Source organism: Panthera tigris, chromosome A3 (assembly GCF_018350195.1).
Source record: "Panthera tigris isolate Pti1 chromosome A3, P.tigris_Pti1_mat1.1, whole genome shotgun sequence".
NCBI classification, from domain to species: domain Eukaryota; kingdom Metazoa; phylum Chordata; class Mammalia; order Carnivora; family Felidae; genus Panthera; species Panthera tigris.
In genome coordinates, this window is record NC_056662.1 from 126,830,950 (window position 1) to 126,853,052 (window position 22,103).

The 22,103-nt window shown below is 43.3% G+C and overlaps 1 protein-coding gene across 8 annotated transcripts in view; it reads left to right on the forward strand.

The window, feature by feature from the left end:
* The window catches only part of CYRIA (CYFIP related Rac1 interactor A), a 106,690-nt gene that overhangs the window by 57,355 nt on the left and 27,232 nt on the right, over positions 1 to 22,103 (forward strand). For all 8 annotated transcript variants that reach the window (XM_042982463.1, XM_042982464.1, XM_042982465.1 and 5 more), the window contains one exon: positions 17,776 to 17,855. In XM_042982463.1, coding sequence (XP_042838397.1) covers positions 17,786 to 17,855 — 70 coding nt within the window. In that variant the 5' untranslated portion in view covers positions 17,776 to 17,785. The remainder of the gene's footprint in view (positions 1 to 17,775; positions 17,856 to 22,103) is intronic.

The following is a 22,103-nucleotide window of genomic DNA, read 5'->3' on the forward strand; positions in this document are numbered from 1 at the left end:
TCGCCTGTGTACTTCAAGCCTTGAGTTACACAATAGCCGTTTGATCCATCCAAGGTGCCAGGCTGCATTTCTGCCCAGGAATGTCCCTGCTCCCACTTTCTGGTTGGAAAGTTCGTATATAATCAGTCCTCAGTGATTCTTCTGACCTTCTCTCCTTCCCCTCCCCTCCAAGATGCACTTTCTATTTTATGGTTTCATACTGTCCCTCCTTAGGACCATGCTCACTGACCATGCATTTCCCCATCCCCTGCAATGACTAATTCTCCCTCATTCTTATCCAAAAGACAGTGTCTGACCCAAATACCAGATGACCTGAGAGCCTCTCCTCCCATGGGATATGGAAGGAAAATCTTAGGTTTTGTTGACAGAGAAGCTCCATGGGGTCATGGGAGTTTTGTTTACAATGAATGACTTAATTCATTCCACATGTATGTATGTGTGGCATTCCCACTGTGTGTGAGGCAGTAGTCTAGGAGTTGAGGATACACAAGTCAATGGTAATAGAGATTTGAAAGAAGAATAAAGGCAGTGACTGGGCACGGGGTGGGGTGAGGTGGGGTGGGGTGAGGTGAGGTGGGGAGAAATACTATTTTGGGCCAGTTGGTTAGGTTGAGCTCCACTGAAAAGTAAACCTTGAACAGAGGCCCAAAGGCAAACCACGTAGATATATGGGGGTGGGGGGGAAGCATTCTGGGCAGAAGGACTAGGAAGTGCAAAGGTCCTGTGACAGAAAGATATGTCATACATTCAAAAAAGAAAACGTAAGGAGGCAGAGGTAGCTGAATCACCTGGTAGTGAAGGAGAAGTTGCAGGGGATGAACCACTTTGGGGTACCATCACATAGGATGCCTTGTTGACCGTGATAAGGATCTAGTACCCTACTGTAAGTAAAACAGGGCCCCACTGAAACAATTTAAGTAGAGGAGTGACATAATGCAACTTTTTAAACATCAGCAAAGCTGCCAGAAAGGCAGTTGACTGGGTGGTTGGGAATGGATGAGAGCAGCGCTGGGAAATCTGTGTAAAGGGTGAGTATGATACTCTGGGCAGGAGTTGATGGCTGGTGGCTTGGTCTAGGGTGCTGGTGAGGGACGGTGTGAGAAGCAATTGAATTGACATCATCTTAAAAGTACTGCTGGTGGGATTTGTTAGCTTGGTTATGGGGTATGAGAGAAAGAGAAAAGTCAAGGATAACACCAGCTTTTGGGGACTGGGCTGCTGGAAACACGGGATTGTCATTGGCTGAGATGCGGAAGACTGGAGCAGGGCAGTTCTTGAGGGGAGAAAGCGACACTTTAATTTGGGGTGAGTTAAGTTTCAGCTATTTGTGAGAAGTCACGTAGTCAATTGGATACACGAGTCAGGGGTTCAGACGAGGGGGTCGGGCAACAGTTGTGAATTTGGAAGTCATTGGCATACATCTCTAAGATAATATTTAAAGCCTTCACAGATATCAATAGTTGTGTCGGAAAGAGGAGCTCTTGGTCATGGCCGGGACAACAGAACTGAGACAATAAAAATAACAAGGGTAATAGTGATGATGGCACCTACCACTTACTTACGCATCTGACTGCTTACCTATGTTGTCTCATTATTTCTAAAAGCCACCCTTGGAGAGGTTGAAGTAATCTCTGTTTTACTCGTATTGAAAGCCAGACTCGGGGAGGTTAAGTAAATGTTGTTAAATACATTGATTAAGTCCGTGTGGCTGTTGCTGTGCTGGACATCAGGAAGCAGATCACGGCTCAGTTTAAGAAGTTCAAGGGCGTGGTCCTTCTGTCGTCTTTGAAGAACGCATTTCGGCCGAGAATTTCTGCCAGTTCGCCCCCCGCCTTCAAGTTACGTGTGTCCTGAAGATGGGGCACTTCAGGTGCCGGATGAAATAAAGCCTGAGGGGACACACGGTGCCACCCACACCAACACGACACACAATGTAAAGTAAGGGGGGGACAATTTGAAAAAGCGTTAGAGATGAGACATGAGAAGACAGGGTCACACTTCCCCTCTAAACGCCGGCTACAGTTTAAGCAAAGACATTACCAGCAGGTGCTTGTTGATTTCCTTTCCTGGTTTCGCTGTCAGAGGACAGCGCCCATCCTCCTGGAGGCAGGTGTTCGTGCCACACTGGCCGTCCACAGGCACTCTGCCCTGCTGCCATCTCCATTAGGTCTCGTCACAGGCAAATGAGTGCTGTGGACCCCACCTGGGAGAGTAAGGTCTGAGGGGTGACGTGACTTGTCCAAGGTCTGCGGCTAGTACGGGATACTGTTGAGATGTGAACTAGGCTCTCCAGATCCCCAAGCTCATGCCTGTTGCACCGCACTGCTCCCGAAAGGACAGGAGAGAAGAGGCTGGGATCCTGACAGCACCTCGGGTGCCGGATCATCCCAGGATCCCCGGCATGCAGTCCTGGGGATGGCCAGCAGAGGGGACCACGCACCCGGGTTTCTGCAGCCGGCTGCCTGAAGCCATGTTGAATGAGCAAATGTCTGCAGCAGACTATGAGATCTAAATGTCTCCTTGGCAGGAAATCCTCGAGGAGCACTGCGGGGTTGTGCAAACAGCCTTACAATGTCCGCTTGTGTGTGCGCGCTCGGCTTCGCCTGTGTCGCCCACAATGCTCTGTTTTTTTTGGATAATGGGGCTCTGTGGACCCATACGCCTTATCATGCAAAGGGAGGGACCTGTGTTTGTCATAAATGGGCTCTTGTATGATTAATAGCCATGCGAATGAGCTTGCAGCAGCCGTTCAGCACCCGGCTTCACCTCTTCACGGAGACGGTGGTCTGAGTAGGCTTTCTTCCCTTGCCCCAAAGCAGCAGTGCAGTATTTATTGCTGAAAGGGAAATGACTTGTTTGCACTGTGGCTGCAGTTTTTGCCACGCGAGACAGGAGGTGCAGAAGCTAGTATTTGTTGTCAGGGGCTGATTGCATGCCAGATACTACACTAGCTACGTAATCTGCGTATCTTATTTACTCAATAGCAACATTGTAAAGAAGTATTATGATTTGCATTTTACAGATGAGGAAAACTCAGATTCAGAAGAGTAGAACGACTTGCCCAAGGTGTCCAGAGCTCATGCTATTCCCATTAATTGACTCCCTTTCTTCTTCAGTGTGGTCTGTTGGTCCACACACTTGAAGATGCCTTTCCTCATCCCGTTGGGCTGCTCATACACTGGAATTGGTGATTTTAAAACAGATGAGGAGTTGCCACTCCTGGGCTTTGGTGTGTTTCTAGTACCTCCTGGTATTATATGCAAAAAAAAAAAAAAAATATGTGAGTCTGTGGATGTGTGCATTTTTCTGAAAAGGCTGATTTTCATCAGATTCTCAAAGTCATCTGTGACCATAAAACAACAGAGTCAAGCACCCCAAAATACTTCTATTTTGGGAAATGCTTATTTTCTCTGACCTCTTCCTGTTACCAATGACTATTTTCTCTGTTCAGTTTATTCACAACTGATATCTTACTGTTGCTATGCGGTGACTACTCATCTAACGCTTCCGATCCATTTTGGCAGACATAGATGAAGAGGGCCGTGTGCTGGACCCATGTTTGGTGCTCAGTGGGGAGGAGTCGGGGGGGATAAAGTGAAATGGGTGACATTCTGAAAACGAAGAAGACAGCCCTTGAAAAGAATTCACAGCAAAGGTGGTTCATTCAGCTTGGAAATCCAGATAGGAGGTTTCTGGGAGAAAATGCTATTTGATTTGGGTACTGAAAGACAGACAGAACATCTGGAGGCAGAGAAGAGGGGAAGGGCATTCCAGGCAAAGGGAATAACATAAGCAAAACAACAACAACAACAACAACCCAGAAGGAAGAAGAAGGCCAGAGCTGTTGGTACTGTCCAGATTCTGGTGTGACCAAAGTACAGAGTGTTCAAAGTTGCTGAAACTTGAAAGAGAGCTTTGGGCCAGATTTTATGGCCCTGAATACCATGTAAAAAAATTGTCCTCCTCTTAATTTGACAGCCAGTTTGGAAACGTTTATGCTAAACTGCGCCTTCCTTCTACCCAGCTAACCCCTGGGAAGAGCCAGGTCTCCAAGTGCTCAGCAAACCCACCCCACCGCCCCTTCCCTGTCCAGCCTGTGTTGATGGTCCTCATCACGTGCTTGGGGTTCAAGCCAGGGATTTTATTTGAGAACGTTAGTTTGATCTGCCATGAAGAATACGTTGAAAGCCAGCCGGTTGCTCACTTCAGAAACTGGAAACAAAAGCAGAACCACTCCCGCCTCCGACATTTCAAGGGAGCTTTGCAGCCCCTGCGATGTCCTCAATGCTTGAGATGAAATGGAGCGTGCCAACCTCCCTGGGCTTCAAATTCTTCAGGTTTTTAGTATGTGAAATGTTTTTTGTTGGTCTTTTTGGTACTTACATAATTTTTGACATCCCACATTCCGCCCCCCCCAGATAAATTTGACCTGGGACGTAAAACCCCTAATGTTTTGACCTGTCAATTCCAAACGTCACCTTTGGTACACAGGTGGACCCCAGTTTAGGAAAACTCAGCATCTGAAAATCTAGACCCACGAATCAAGTCAACCCACGGCCCTGGGGTGGGTGGGATTCTTCAGGGGCCTTCACTTCCCAGAAGAATTCCTTTCAATAACACCTCCCTGTGCCTCAACACACTAGGTCATATTTCACCTACCACGCGACAGTGAACTATGGAGGCAAAGAAACTTCAAGCACAAATGTGGGATCCAGCTGCCCATGGAATGAAAACCAGGCAGAGACCAGGAAAAGCTTTTTTTTTTTTTTTTAAGTGTTATATTGTAAGATAACAGAAATGGAAGAGATTTAATTCGGCAGCATTGATTCTGCACGTGGCATTTCCTATAACATGCTGAGAGACTGGTACATGATCTCAGGTGCTTGGAGTATCTGGGGGTTGCGTTCGAGGGGGTGAGAGAGGTGGAGATAGTGACTATCGGCCGTACCGAAGCCAAGAGAAGGCATGGAGAGGGGTGGATCTTGGGGAGATGGGAGAGTTAAGTGGATAGAGTTTGGTGACAGAATGGATCTGTGGAGTATAGTAGATGGGGATGTCTCAGATGACACTCAGGTTTCTGGCTCATGTAATTAGTTGAATGATGGTGCCTTTTATTGAACAAAGGAAGGGGGAGGATATTTGGGAAAGATATTAACCCCTCCCTCCAAACCGCTATGCTTTCAGGAAATCCATTTAGATTTTCGGGCGTGGAGTTGAGGAGGGAGGTCCAGTTTGGGGCCGGAGGTTGAGAAGTCTTCAGCATATGGGCAAAAGTTGGGAGTCGGGAGGGTCCCACCTGAGAGGAGGGAGAAAGGTATGAAGAAAGACAACTGGAGGCCAACACTTAAAGGTTACATGGAGGAACTGGAAACTTGAGAAGGAATATTCAGGGAGAAGAGAGAGGAACAGAGATCTTCCAGGATCATCTCTGCAGCTCCTCCCTCTGACGAAGGGGCTGCCGGGCGCCTGTTGACCCACTTACTTAAGAAGGAATTCTGGGAAAATGGAGATTTGTAATCCAAGAGAACTGCCAGTGTTTAATCTAAAACACTGATGGTCAGAACAGCCCAGATTTGGGGTAACTTCTTGGTGTTTTGGTGTTTCCTTTTGGTTTCTAGGCTGAACTGAGGCCAACCCGGAGAAGGGGAATAAATAACTTGCCCAGGGAAAGGCATTTCCAAGACTAGAGCTCAGTCCCTAAGCTGCTGGCTCTGCAGGGAGTCACTTTCCCTTTGAAATTAGGCAGAACTGGCCTGGGTGGGCTGAGACCGTCAGCCCTCCTTCGAGCTAAGGGACAGGCTGACCAACCAGTTTGCTCATAACCGTGTTCTTGATTTCACAAGTGAAAGGGAACAAATTCACTAATGATTTCCCAGTGGTGGGCCGGTCCAGCGCAAAACCCCAGTTTGATTGTTTCCATATTCGCTACCATTTGAAACTGGGGGGCATGCTGACTGGCATCCCTAAAAAAGAATTGGATTTTGCCCTCATTTCTTGGAGGCTTTTTGCTGCTATAATATTGATGTTTACGGGGAAATTAGCTATGATGAGGTAATAGTCTATTTTAGAAAACTGAACTCAGATATCGAAAGGGCTATTTTAAACCTGCACTTAATCGTTTGGTTCCATAATGGTCTCTTGGCTTTTTTTTTTTTTTTTTTTTTGAGAATTCCCACGGATTGCCTTACAACTGGACTCTAGCAGTTTGAATTCCCTGGGGAACGCCAAGCCCTTTTGAGGGACACCATGGTATTAATGATCGATGAGAATATTCAAGGCATTTTCCCATTTGAGTGCCATTACTTGTAGTGTTAAAACGTTTTGAAAACACATTTTAGCCATTAACTCATTTTTATTGTCAGATGAAAGTGCTTTAATAGACTCACTCTACTTCAGTTTTCCTCCTTCGGCTCGGAATGAAATCATCTGTTGGATTCTTGGCAACCCATTCGGCAACACAACAGAGAACCTTATGACTTCATTACAGAAGCGGCAGATGGGGGAGCGCCTTGCAGCCCAGCCCAGCGATCTAAAATCGCTAACCTGGCTTAGCACATTTCAGCTCCCGGAATTTATAAGCTGAGCCAACATCATTCCATCGGGGCATTTTTCCCTCCAGCAAAACAGGTGCTTGTTTCGTTTAGGCAGCGTACCTTGATTTTAGTTGAGAAGTTATTTTTTTAAGCCCCCTCTTTTGTATCTGATACATTACAGGCTGATGGTTAACCGGTTTTGCTTATAATTCAAAGCCGTCAAGTTGTGGAAAAGCAGTACGTGCGGGAGAGGGCTCTGTGGCTACCAGAGAAAGGGTGTGTGAGCTGTATGAATAGCAGTCTCTCAGAGCTGCACTCTCCTCCTGGGACATCTCCCTGGATGCCGCTGGTGGTTCGCGGAAGGCAAGCCAAAGGGGTTGTTTGCTTTGCAGGGCGGTGTGGGGAGTCCGCAGGCCTCTGGTGTCACTGGCAGCGGCTGCCTTCCTGATTGTTGTCATGATTTCTGCAGCTCTGAACCTTGTCGATCAGGCTGGAAGTTACATCGTCTCAATAGCCCTCCTAAAGACGGACAGTCCCCGGAAACATTCCCAAAGCCGGAACTGGCCTGCTTTTCGCAGTTCTGCTTAGAGAAATCTCAGGGCACTACTGCAGTTAGGAAGTTAGACTTCTGGGAAAACTGGGAAGACTTATGGTAAGGCTGGTAGCAGGATCCAGCCGGAGGCACTGGCCTGAGGCCAGAGAGCAGGTTCCCCTTGGAGCTCTGCTTCCTCGCCTGAGCAAGTAACTGACCAGGTTAGCAGCTCCTAGATTTTTGAATTTCGTCAACCAGTAAAATTTCGAAATAAACCTTGGGGACTTAGGGTGCGGCGATCACCTTGCTTTTGTAAAATGAATGAAAACGCTGCTGCGTGATAATGTTTGAATAGCTTTAGCTTTCTGCGTGGCCCAAGACGTAGACTTTAGTTTTTCTTATTTTGCCCTTGGCTCGTCGATGCCTTGGAACCACTGGGCAGAGCAGTTTTAAGGATTTCTTATTTTTCCAGGGCCACCCGTGGGCCAGGCCCTGTGCTAAGTGCTGGGGACACAGTAAGGTGTAAACACGGCCCTGCCCCAGAAGACCTTGCATCAAGAGAGATAAGGGAACGGGCTTGAGTCACAGTCCAGGCTGGAAGACACGGTGATATGGTCATCACAGCATGTTAGGTGAGCAGAGAGAGGCAGAGCTCACTCAAGTAGGGGGGTTTTCCTTTCCCTGAGATCAGGCCAAAGGGTAGGGAGAAGTCAGGGGACTCCTGAAGGCTCTGGTTTCCAAACTCGTACTTGAAAGGGAATTCCAGGGAGGCCCTTGCCGAGGACCGGTGCTTAGCAGTCAGACGGAATTGGATGCCACACCCCGCTCTGCTCCTTGTGGTCTTGAGCAAGTCTCTAAGTCTTTAAGATTCTTCCTTTATCTCTAAAAATTGAGATAATAACAATTCCTCCCTCATGTGTGGCTGTAAAATTTAAGATATGGTGATACATGAGAAGCTGTCATCACTATGGCCTGCAAAGCATTAAGAAATGCTGGTTGCCATTGTAATTGTAAACAGAAGGAGGAACATGTGCAAGGGCCCTGAGGCACTAAAGAGCGGGGCTCCTTTAGAGAAGGGCAGGGTGTGAGTGGAGTCAAGGGTCCCGGGATGGGGAGGAAGATAGGGGCCAGGGGCCAGGTGTCTCTGTGCCCGGGGCATGTTATCTGGGTGCGCTATTCCCTGTAGGCACTGCGGGGCAGTGGAAGCATATTAAGCAAGGAAGTAACATAATCAGATTTGTGTTTAGGAAGAGGGCTCTGCCAGTCGTATGGAGATGAATGGAAGGGTAACGAGACTGGCGTCAGGAAGATCGGTTTGGGAGCTGTTTCTGGATGCAGGTAGGCTCTGCTGAGGGTCTGAAGTAAGATGACCAAGGTAGAGACAGAAAGAAGTGCACAGTTTTATGAAGCGTCTGGTGGTGTCCTTGTTAGGTAGCTGATTGGCGTGTTCTGGTGAGACCTGGTCAGCCTGGAACAGAAACCCTCCAGTGGCAACAATACACTGAGCTGTACTTTTTATGTCTTAAAGAATGGATTTAGGGGTGACTGGGTGGCTCAGTCAGTTAGGCTTCCGACTTCAGCTCAGGTCATGATCCTGCAGTTTGTGAGTTCGAGCCCCGCATCAGGCTCTGTGCTGACAGCTTGGATCCTGGAGCCTGCTTCGGATTCTGTGTCTCCCTCTCTCTCTCTCTCTCTCTCTGCCCCTCAGTGGCTCACGCTCTCTGTCTCCGTCTCTCTCTCTCTCTCAAAAACAAACGTTAAAAAAATTAAAAAAAAAAAAGAAGAATGGATTTGATGTCCCATTTACTCTTTGTTTGGGTGGACAGAGCGTGAGACTGAGAGGCAGGACATCTCCATTCTGGACCCTTCTTTGGCCCAAATGTATTGTGTGTCCTTGAGCAAGTGCTTTTTTGTTAAATAAGAGCTTTAAAAAGATGATCCCGGTTCTAATGTAGAATGTATTGTGAAGACATTTGGGATTATGGATCAGGAAGCCCAGAATCCAACTGGAAGACATTGGGAAAGATACTTTCTATACCTGACCCGTGAGTTCTGATCTGTAAAATGGGTCCAATAATACCTTTTCTACATTTAACACATGCTCATGGTGAGGAAGAATGTGGCCAGACGCATCTTTGACAAAGATGTGATGTTATATAAATATGTCATTGTTGTGTTCATGACTGGTCTGTGGATTACATGCTATGTTGCAGAAAAATATTAAGATCGACTAGAACTTCTTATTCCCCCAAATACTGATTTATAAAGAATCAAAGTCTTTGGTTTATTAATATCTTTGTAATATCTTTGATTTATTAATATCCCTGTCTTACCAGGAATGCTAAGTATTGTAGATTCTTGAAGGTATTGGCTCACTTAAAATGCTAACAGAACCTATCCCTTCTGATAGAGGTATTGGGTATTTATCATCTGAGACCCTAAGGAAAAACGTTAGAAAATAAAACTCTGTAGGACTACTGTTTGATCTATTTTTTTTTTCTCATCTTCTATTCTTTATTGATCAAGGTGGTCTTGGCTTAGGAATTCTCTTTTCAGATAGTCCTAGCTACTCAAGAAATCTTCCAAGTGCCTATTCATGAAGATTGGTATTGAAGTTCTGCTGTATGCAGGGAACAGTCAGCATTCACACTAATGCTTGCACCCTGTGCTCGAGTCCTTTGTTATGTCTTATAATAAACAAATTAATTTCCTCACAAACTACGACCACGTTTTTTAAAAGCAAGCTCAGATTGGTTTTATTTGGTTTTACACTCTGGGAATACAGCTAATACTATTATTCAATATTTTTTCTTCCAAATGAAAACAGAGTTCCAAATTAAAAAAAAAAAAAAAATACACGTGTGTGTGTGTGTGTGTGTGTGTGTGTGTGTGTGTGTGTTAGCAGAGAACTGTTTTTCCAAACGGTCATTGTTTTCCACTGAGCAGGCTTAGAGCTAAGTCCCGTGGAAGTGGTTTTGTGCTCAGAGCCAAGAAAGTAGTCGTAGAAAACACCATGTGCACATCCCAAATTGTCACCCTTGGGAGATGAGAGCCTCCCTTGGCAGGAACGTGAGGGCCGTCTCTACAGGCACTGTTAACACACCTAGAGTGCCTGGAGAAACACCCTCCTCCTTCGAGACTATTTGGGGAAAAAGTATGAAAGCACCCACTTCAAAATTATACACCAGTAACAGAACCTTGAGGAATCAGACTTCGGTACTGGGAAGACTTGCTGAGTCACCATCCAGCTTGTGACTTTTGTTCTCCTCTCCTCTCTAAACCCCCTTCCCCTCACCCTGCCCCACACACCCCCAGCTGGAGAGCTTCTCTGGGCCAGTCCAGATCCGAAGGATTGCCCTTGGGGCAGCTCACTTCTTTTGTGCCAGCTTCTCAGGGAGACTCCACCCCCTGCGGTGTTCAGTTCCCTCCCTGTCTACACCAGTGAGTGGTGCTAGTGTGGAACAGGCCACTTTGGAATGGAAGGGAACAGGAGCAGTAGACCCTCTTCCAAAAAAAGAAAGTGCGTGTGTACAATAACAGCCCATCCTGCGTGCACTTTCCACAGATCGTGGCCTCCCAGGGTCCCCAGACGGAGACCTCCTGGGGGTCTGAAGTTCCAGGTCTTCTGCTATGGGGAAAAGAGCATAGACTTCAGGGTCCCAGACTCTCTCTCTGATTCTCCTGTAGTCCTCAGGAAGATGCTTTAACCGCCCGAGCCTCTTTTTCTTCCAATAAACGTACAGATAATGACAGCCAGCCGAAGGGTTGCTGGGAGGTTTGAGTGAACTAAAGTGTGCGAAAGCTCAAACATAGTGCCAGGCACACAGTGGGCACTCAACGAAACGTGGATTTCTCGGGGCGTCTAGGTGGCTCAGTCCGTTAAGCGTCCAACTTCAGCTCCGGTCATGATCTTGCAGTTTGTGAGTTGGAGCCCCAAGTCAGGCTCTGTGCTGACAGCTCAGAGCCTGGAGCCTCTTCAGATTCTGTGACTTCCTCTTCCTCTGCCCCCTCCCTTCCTCGCAGTCTGTCACACGTGCTGTCTCTCTCTCTCTTTCAAAAATAAATATTAAAAAAAATTTTTTTTAAACTGTGGATGCTCTTGTCCCTCTTAGGTACAATAATGTAATAAAAAGCTATAGTGTCTCTGATTGGTTCTTAAGATGTACCAAGTACATACTGTGACTTTCACATTCAGTTAACATTTCTGAGCACCTACCACTTATCAGAAATTTGTTATATGCTTCCTGGGTAGATCACATTCTTAAGTCGGTTATGGTCTCCCTGCCCAATAGAATGGGCATCCCCTGAGTACTGAGGTCATGCCTTCCATTATTGCATACCTCACCCCCACGTGTCCTGTGTATTGAGGGCGTTTAACAAGTCATTGACCGTTTCCCTCAGGTCATTATTAAAGGTGGCTTTTTTTATTTTAAAAAACAAAGGGGGAAAAAGAAACTTCCCCCCGAACTGCTGTCAGAGTCCCTTGTCTTGGAATAGGAGTTTGCCTTTTCCTTCTTTTTCGATAGGTCACTATCATAGAATCAGTGTTGAGGAAGGCTAACACTGGAGGGAACCAAGCCTCCTGGGACTGAGTGGGCAGTAATCCTAACGTCCTCTCCTTTAAATTGCTGGCAAATCTGCGTGTCACCCCTTTGTCCTTTGGCATTCCATTTCTTGTCCGTGGAGGTGTTTCGTAAGCCACTTTGGTGTGTCGTTAGATGTTCATGTTTTCCTTAAACTTCCTGCTATATTTATGAAATGGGACACAGTCATAGACATAACCATTTGGCTAACATTTGCAATTTTCAAGGATTTTTCTAGCATTTACTAAAAGAGTGTCCTACTTATTCCTATTTTCAAAAGCATTTATGTATGCTTGGAATTCTTGTGATGGAAATAGGTAATGATCTATAGAGTTATCGGAAGACCCCAGCCTCAAATTATTACAGACTTACATAAATATTGGTTTTCTGAGAATTTTGGGGTTTTTAATAAGTATTTATATATTTTTTAATCAGTTTCTATATTTAATCTGAATACTCCTAAATTTTCTACTTCTAGAAAATATATCTTCCTCCTATGTATATTTTGAAGATGAAATAAGAAGAATCTATCTAAAATACAAAGTTCGGCATGTAGAAAGGTATCTTAAAGTGCTAGCTTTTAATGCCTTTCCATCTCGGTCTGGTGATAGTGAAAGCTTTTTGCATGAAGAAACATGGATTGGGGCACCTGGGTGGCTCAGTCGGTTAAGTCTCTGACTCTGGATTTCAGCTCAGGTCATGATCTCACAGTTTGTGAGTTTGAGCCTCACAGAGACAGCAGCCTGGAGCCTGCTTGGGATTCTCTCTCTCCCTGTCTCTCTGTCCCTCTCTCACTCAGGCTCTCTTTCTCTCTCAAAAGAAATAAATAAACTTAAGAAAGAAAGAAAGAAACAATTAATCTTCCAAGACCAAACATGAAGGATGAAGAAAAATGCACCTTATTTGAGTCAGGGGACATTGCATTTCTTTGATTCTCTGCATATCTTAAGCCATAACATGAGTTGTAATGCTGAATAATGGTAACTAATATTTGCATGGCATTTTACAGTTATATGCAATGTTTTCACACCCATTTTATTTAGTCCTCGCAAGAACGTTGCACAGAAGATATTATTGTAGGACTGTCGTGCAGATGAGGACCCCAGGTCTCACAGCCAAAATGACTTGCTCCGGAAAAATGGGAGAATTGGATGGTTATTTATGTTTGTGCAGCTTTTTCAACTTTTTCTGTGTCATCTCCTTCATCTACTCCTTACACTATATATCTTTTGAGAGCATCCGTTGGCCATGTTCTTCTTTTGACTTACTGTGCTTCAGATTCTCAATACTATGTCTTACTCTTTGTCAGTAAATCTCAGCTTGCAATGCCATGGGAAAATAGGTCCAGCCAATAGCTAAGGCCAACATGCCAAGGACCCAGTGAAGCAGATACCCACACATCTTTGCTTTGGTAGGGAAGGGACAGTCCTAGAAAATCCAGCCATGGAAGAAGACTCATGTCTCTAAGAGCAAAAGGCCATCCAGAGTGGAAACTGATGGAAAGAGAACCACCTTCCGATGGTATTCTCCAAAAGCAGGAGACATCCCAAGTAAAAGAGTCAGAGAGCGTATTTGCAGGACCCACCCCTTCATAAGTACTTATCCAACTGGTATGTCCTTTTCCTTTCTCTTCATCTGATAACCAAGACCTTGGACTCTTCCCTTGCTGCCCCCCTGCCAGACTCTCCTTGCAGAAATGAATTCAGATCTCACAACACTCAGGTGCACACTGTGGCTATAGCAAGTCCCAGGAGGACTTTACTTTAAGATGATCTTTGAAGATGTTAAAGGAATTGTGTGTGTGTGTGTGTGTGTGTGTGTGTGTTTAAAGTAAGTCTAAACTTCACAATACAGACAACATTCTATTTTCAGTAATAAAAACGCTCTAGACCTTGTTGCTTCATCTCTTTTATGCCTGGAATCCCTCGTACCATCCTCCTTTGTGACTTCAGTTTCTATTATTTTAGTACTTTAGCATCTATGTTTTTTGATATACTTCTCTCCTTCAGACTGGGTTCTCCTCCCCCTCTTATATTACTGGGGAGACCTTTCCTATCCCTTGAACTTACATAAACAGCATAGAAACCACCAAGAATCATCATCAGAATCATCATCCTTGTTTTAAGGGACTCGGGTTATGGCTCTCCTACAAGACCCAGAGCACCTGCTGGGTTTCTCTCTTCTCTCTGGCATATGTCCCCACACTGCAGGGGAGAATGACAAGTAGCTGGCATCCCTTGGACAGACCCAGCAGCAGGACACATTAGAACTGTAGCCATGGAGTTAACCAAATACAACGTGGAAACCAGAGTTCGTGCTTTCTCATCAGCCCCGTACTGCCCACCAAGCTTCCCTGCCTGCCACCCATTTGGCCGCAAAACCTCTTCTGTACCCACGGGAGCCCTGAGACTTGGCTTCTCCCCAGACATGACTTCCTCTGTCTACTCTTAGCCATAGGAAACTTCTCTTTGTCTCAACTGTCTCTTAGCTATGATCAAGTTTTCCTTTTTTCTTTTTAATAAAAAAAAAAAAAAAACAGTAGAACAAGAAGCTCTACTTCTTTAGCCTAACCCATTTGTTTTTATTTTCCGGACACCAAATCTTGAAAGAGAACATTTTTCTCCTTTGCTTTGGCCGGCCCGCAGAAGCTCAGGTCCAAATTGAACACTTGTCTCCGGTAAACATGAAGACTTTATGGCCCAGATGAACTATAATTCACATACTACTTTCTCTTTATCTTCCTGTTCCACTTTTCTTTCTTTCTTCTCCCCACTTGTGCTATGTAAGTATTTGCAGTTTCTAATAGTGCGTAATAACTTATCTTATGTTCTTTTATGGAGCAAGATGAAATATTAAAAATAATCATCGTATTAATGAATTAAACCATCTCATTAGTAACGCGCTGCATAGCAATGGATTTTGTGTGCATGGAGAAGCTCTTTGCAAAGAGCAGTCACTGCCATGAAGGTCATGACCGGGGCTGTGGTGCAAGCCCCATGGGTGAGGATCCCTTCCAAGTGGAACCTGGGGTCTCTTCTCAGTGACTGTCTGTGTGATGTTAACTCACTTTGTAGACCTTAAGCCAGCATACACTTCTGTGGGTTCTTGTTGACCTTGAAGAGGAATAGAAATCCTCAAATCGTTCTGTACTTATTCAAAGAGTGTGTATTGAATTGCAGCTTCCATAGGACTGCACTTGACCCCTAATACTACATAATGTTCCACAGTCATTGTTGTAGACATTTCCTGTTTGGGGTATGAAACATCTAGAATATTGGGAGTTCCTTAATTGACCCCAGTTGATGTTAGAATCATGTTCCAAAATGTTTGACTACATGAGCCAACCAGCTTAAATAACATCTTTTATTCTTTTGAACATCTAGAATTCTGTAGCCAAGTGATATTTGATTGTATCTCCACGTGTATTCCTTTCAGGCTGTTGCTAATTTCCAAGGATTGACATATTTCCCACCCAGGTAGTCTGACAGTAGAATCATACACAAGACAGAGTTTTAGGAGGCAGCTAAATCCATTCAGGTCTCTTGCGACACATTAATAGCACAAAACCAGGAAAATCAAGAATATTTAACTTCCATTAGGGCATTTTATGTGGAAGCTGGGATTGCTATTAAACTGTAGAATCATCTTACTACCAGAAGTGTCTCCAGGTCTGAAGTGGAACTGTTCATTAAGCTGGAAACAGATTCTTTCCAAGAGACCCCAGGAGGGTTTGTGAATGTTGCTCAGCAGTAGGGATGGACCATACCAGTTCTGAGCTTCTGAATTTGGCAGGATCTACCTCATACGGGGCTTTTGCTCAAAGGTATCTTAAAAAGAAATGTGCATGGGAGGAAGAGAAAAATGACAGGAAGAATAAGGAAGATTCTTTTTGGAAGAGCAAAGCATGGTGTTTGCTTCCCAGTGTGTGCATACACGTGTGTGTATGTGTGTGCACCCACGTGTATGTGCATGCCCAGATATTCAGATACCACGAGATGGGAAAAGTCTAAGTATCTTGTCCAACCTTCTGCCCAACACATAATTCATTTTTGCAATATTTTTGCAGGCTGGTAGAACACATTTCTACTTATACACCACCAGTTACAGGAACTTCACTATTTCACAAGGCACAGCCCTCAATACTCAGACAACTCTAATGTTTTGTTTTTCATGACTCTGAATGAAGATCTTCTTCAATTATTTCTTCAGTGACCCAGCTCTCTTCCCTAGAGCTGCATGCAACCTATTAATCCACCTTCCATAGGATAATCCTAAATAAGTATTTGAAGGCTGTTATAATCATCATAATGATTATGGCGGTATCATCATCATCATTATTAACACTGGTAGTACATAACATTTCTTGAGCACTTCCTGTACGTGACGTGCTAAGCATTTTATATTTCTATCTCATTAATCCTCAAGACTCAATGAAATAGATAACATTTCACTTATTTTATTTTATTTTGAGAGAGAGAGAGAGAGAGAGAGAGAGAGAATGAGTGGGGGAGGGACAGAGAGAGAGGGAGAGAGAGAATCCCAAGCAGGCTCCATACTCAATGGTAAGCCCTATGTGGGGTCCCATGACTCTGAGATCATGACCTGAGTCGAGATCAAGAGTTGGAGGCTTAACCAACTGAGCCACCTAAGTGCCCTGAAATCGATAAATTTCAAAAACTCATTTTACGGATGAGAAAACCGAGGTTTGGAGAAGTAAGGCAGCTCGCCCTGGGTAACAGAACTAGGATGGAAATCAGGCTTCCCCAGTCTCTTTTCTGGCTCCACATTAGTGACCTATACTGTGGATGATGTGTGCAGGTGTTTTCTCATGGGAGGATTATGGGGACTAGACTACCACCTTCTGCATCCAAGGGAACTTCTGGCTGCATACTGTCTCACACAAAGCATTCTCCTCTCATCACATCTTTCTTACAGTGGTGTATTTTTAGGAATTCCTGTGTCAGCATAAACACTGTTGGAAGCCCTGTGCAGAGAAAACTGCAGCCTTGCGGTTTTCTTTTACTGGTCCAATGATTTTTCAAGTTGATCCTTTACAAACTGAGGTGTCTGAGTCGTGAGTTAGAGAAATGCCTTCCAAAGAGCACAGCATCCAGCATCAAACTGTGGCTCCATGAGTAGGTGCCGAATGATTGAATGGACCAGTGGCCTCCTGAAGAAAATAGTTTAATGTCTAGAGCTGAAAGAAGTAGAAATTTTGTGTTCTACCTCAATAATAACTATTTCCCTATTCTTTCTTTTTTTAAGTTGGGATTGCAAATATGTATCAAATTTGTATTTCTCTGCTGGTTTGATTCACCCATGCAATTATGCTATAATTTCATTGAAAATAACTTTTTGGATTAATATGAATACCTTTTCATGTTTACACTTCATGAAGTACCCAATCTTGTTACCACTGAAATGTCAAATTATGAGAGCTTCTGACTTTCCAGCTAGTTGCACCTCTGGGAAATCTGGCCTCCTCCACAGGCCATGAGGGGTCTCCGGAGCTGTAAATCTGTGTTTTCTAAACTCCTTTCTCCAGAAATTTTAAGAAACTGACCTTTCTGGAAAGATATTTTAATAATGCTCTTGTTGTGCTTGTCCATTAACATGGTATATTCTCACATCAGTGGAAAGGAAACAAAGCAATGCTGAAGTATTAACTGTAAAGATTCAAGGACTTGGTGAAGGGCAAAGGGAAACCCATAAATACACCTAAGCCCTCCCTCCTATAACTAAAGTACCTGATTCTTAGAATAGAGTGTTCTTTGGTTAATTGTCATTATTATGAATGAGACCCAAGATACAAGTGTATTCTTCAGAGACAGCTTGTGACGTTCTTCTCACTGTCATACTTTATATGTTTTACACTGGATATCCCTAACTTCTGGAGAGCCAGGACCTCACAGATGTTTATCCTACCCTGATTCAGGAAGGAGTTGCTAAGTTACTAGTCATCTGGTGTGGAGATATTTTATATCAGATGCAGCTATTGGAAGTCCAGAGTGATGTACACAAATTAGTAAAATATGTCCAACCCTTTAAAAAGTCTATTTTTTTTCTTAAAAAAAAAGTCTATTTTTCATCCTTTTAATGGTATTTGGTTTTGTATTGCCTCTCCTAGGTTTGCTGGGATGGGAAACCTGCTCAAAGTCCTTACCAGAGAAATTGAAAACTATCCACATTTTTTCCTGGATTTTGAAAGTAAGTTCCAAAAATCAAATGATAATGACGGGAACCTTTTACTTTCTTAATAGCTTGTTGATAGAGAAGTTATAAAGATTTTATATGATACTTAAATCCAAATGTTACCGTTCGTTCTTTCTGAGTCTTCAAAGATCATTTTATTTCTTTCTTTTCCTGTTATTTTTTTAAGAAACCTAATAGGAAAAATTTTTAATGTATGTAGGGTTTTCTTGGATTTTACAACCAGTCAGCTTTCATCAGCTAGCATCAGTCATCATCATGTATTTTTCTTAATAATTTTTATGAAATGCTATGTCATATTCTAAAGAAAAATAGTATGTATACTAATTTATGTAGATTAATATAACAAATATCACTAGACACAAAAAAATTTATAAAACTAGAAAATAGGCTTACAGATTATTTTTGAGTCATCTCTGTTTTTTATGTTATTTGATTGCACAAAACTATTTCAAAATTTTGAGATACCCCCCCTTTAATTTGGAGGTTATGTTTCTCTTATGAAAAATTTATTTTTTTTTCTAAAGTAAAGTGGCTTGTGCATTATGACTGAATAAACATGGAGGCTATTATTCTTATCTTGTTTATTTTCTTGGTTGAATATATTTTCAAATGAGTGACACATTCATGTTTTATCAACTAAGCTTATGGTTCCACCTTCACTCCTGTATTCCCCCTTTTCTAAATTACAATTCTACAATAGCAAGAACATTAAATGTTCCTATTCCCAGTGTTCACTGTTGCAAACTTTAATCTGCTTTAAACTTTAAGTTTTCAAGTATCTACTTAGATCAAAAAATAAGTCAGAATTTCATGGCATATATTTTAAACTTGCTAACAGAGATTTTCTAAGTAAATGTTAGAAGACCCTTTCAAGATACAGTAAAGCAAAAGATGACTGCTCCCTAGATATGCCTTTTCCGAATCTTTCGTGAGTCTAAAATAGCTACTTGGAAAGGAAAAGTACTCCCAAAACTCATGGGTCCTAAAAAAAGTGTTGAATCTAGATTATATTCCATGAGGATATCTCACTTCTGATTTAACTCATTTTGCTGGTATCGTTGCTTGGACGGTTTGGTTGGTTTTGATTGGGTTGGGCTGGGTTCGGTTGGACTGGTTGAGTTGGGTTGAGTTGGGTTGGTTTGTGCTTGGCTAGGTTTGGTGAGGTGGCATAGGTGGCCAGGTGTGTAGGTGGGAACTCAACAATAGAGTGATTTGACACATTGAAAGGAATGGGCTTTTTTACTGGTGTAACTTTCGCAACTCCCGCATACATATCTTTGTTGTTGTTACTATTGTTGTTAAAATGAAAATTTGTTAGTCACTTTAAAGAATTTTACAAGATAAATCACCTCTTATCCTACCCCCTCATATTACTACTTGCATGTTTAGTTGATTCCTTCCACTTCTTGTCGCACGCGTTTTACACTGTTGCAACTAGCATGTACGAAGTCCAAAACAGACGTGAAGGTAAAATACCCCATTCACTCAAAACTTGGGGGGCATATGAACACCTAAGGTAGTCAGATGTCTGCACTTTTTTTTGAAGCTCTAAATTCTACACACATCTGCACATGCTGCTTATAATTGCCTACCAGGTTCAGTGCCCCCCATTTGTCTATTTACCTGTTTTGGGATTCTTGGCTTTCTGTGCTTTTATAAAGAGTAGTATTGAGTTCCTTGTCAAGTCTAATTTTAAAAGCCTTCCAAGTGATAAAATAAAAATCTTCAGGGATTTAAAGCACTGGTTTTCAAAGGGTGTTCTCTGGAGTACCAGAGTTCGGAGGTTATTCCTCAGGGGATCCCCAGCCCCTGGCTATAGCAGAGGGACTGCTCTCTTTCTTTCTTATGACCCAGTACTCTGGTCTGCTCAGTCTTGTAGTTTGAATAGTTCCTTAACTTTTTCTTATTTTTAAAAAGGTCATGGTGGCTAAAACAAAAACAAAAACAAAAACATTTAAACATCCTGAATTTTGATAGTGGCTTATGGTACTGAAACTGAATTTGTAGATATGTTAACAATTTCTTCAACAAGGAACATGTAGAATAGGTTCTCATGCCTTGTGGCTCATTAGGACTAGAGCAATAGTATTTAAGGAAAATATAAAACTGTCAATTTATAGAAAATATATAAACTATTTATTTCCTCATCAATCCCAAGGAGAAGGTTAACATTATTTCACTGAGACTCTAAAAAGATAAATAACTGGACAGAAGTCAATAGTGAAGATGACTTCACTATGAAGATGGGAACGTGAACACAGGTTTCTGGCTTTTATCCTCCTTAAGTGCTTATCACAAGCAACCTCCATTTCTGACTAGGGAGGGACATCTTATTTCTCTGCGAACCAAGACATCTCATGGAAAAAATACTTTTTTCTTAATCCTGAAAACCCTATTTCCTAACGGTGATTTTCAAAACAGAATGATGATGGACCAGAAGGGTAGGAAAGGTCAGCTGTGGTCATGATTTTTCTTTAAGTCTGTAGATTTCAGCTCAACTCAGTAGTGGTATGTGGAATATGGGTACAAGTATCCATGTAAGGGAGGCAATGTCAGAGAAATAGAGCTAAACAAGGACAGTCATTGCCTAATGGAGTCTGAGGCTACTTTGCAGATAATATCAGCCCATAGTTCAAGACAAGATAAACTAAGGGGCTTAAGGGCGCACCACACCCTGGGAGTAAAGAAGGAGAAAAAAGAATGCATCTGGTTTCAGGAAACGGAAGACTGCGGAAGGAACTGGAGAAGTCTTCCAGCAAAAGGTGGCCTTTGGAATGAGTTTTAAAGAATGAGTGATTTTTCTATAGGCATACAGGGAGAAGAGTTTTCCAACAGTGGAAATAGGGATAGGAATGGAAAGGGCATGTTTGAAGAACAAGAAGCCCAATTTAGAGAGAATAGCACATGCTTGCTGAAAGGAAATGCGGGCAGAAAGGGAAGGCTGGCTTGGGCTAGACCACAGCGGTTGCAGAAGCTCAGGGCTAACAGTCTGTAATCGGGTCTGTAATTGGGTTTGTCCTCAAAACGCATAGCTGAGGGGAGCTGGGTTGCTCAGTCGGCTGAGCGTCTGACTTCATCTCAGGTCATGATCTCACAGCTCCTGATTTCGAGCCCTGCATCGGGCTCTGTGCTGATGGCTCGGAGCCTGGAGCCCACTTTAGATTCTGTGTCTCCCTCTATCTCTGCCCCTCCCCTGCTCATACACCGTCTCTCTCCTTCAAAATAAATAAACATTGAAACAAGATTAAAAAACAAAACCAAAAAAGAATAGCTGAACTCCCTGAGGGAAAACTAGAAAGCAGACAAGAGCACGGCAGGCAGGAATGTTAGGTGTGCTCATGCTTCAAGGGAGGTTGTTTAAGTTGGAGGACTTTCCCTGGAAAAGAGGAAAAAGAGATTACACTATTAAGGTAGGAGAACATCTCACTAAGCCGAGACTAAACTAGGCCTGGACCCTACCGCTCAGGTTTGCAACCCAGCACTTAGCCCCATGGAACACTGATCGCCAAACAAAGCCTCAGTAACAGATGCTGGCCCTGTGAAGGAAAGGAATAGAACACGTTAGATTGAGGCAGTCAGGAGATCACAGACAGTAAAGAAGGAGGGAACGTGAGTGGATTCACATGTTGCAGAGTAGTCAGGATGGATAAGGCTTGGAAAGGGAATGGCAAGTTGGGCAGTGACTACCCCACTACTAGTGGCCACAGGAAAAACAGATTCAAGAGTTACTCCTTTGAGTATAGAGGCTGGATTGCAAAGAGTTAAGGAGAAAGAAGGGGAGGGAGGAAGGAAGGCCAAACAGCATGTAGCAACAGCTTAAATGAATTTGGCACCTCTACTTTGAGTGTTGAATATTCTTTTTGAAGTCAGTGATGGAATATAATTGAACTGGGTCAAATAGATATAATTAAGCTGGGTCAAAATATAATACAAAATTAGACACATCTGTCCCAAGGTTTTCTAGTTGTGTAGATTTAATTTAAATTCTTGTCTGACCTTTGCAGTGAGTTCTATACCCTTTGCTCACATTTCTACACAACCACTTAACATCTTTTTTATTGTTTTATTTTTCAGCCCACTACTTTTTTTTTTCCCTTTTCTGTCTCTACTGTCATATTTCCATTTCTTCTTTGAAGGCTGGGAGACAGAGGGGGAGTAAAATGCAACCTAATCTTGCGTGAGTGATGGTTTGGGAGACACTGTACAGAAGACGTATGCCTGAAGGTCTGTTGATGATTGTTC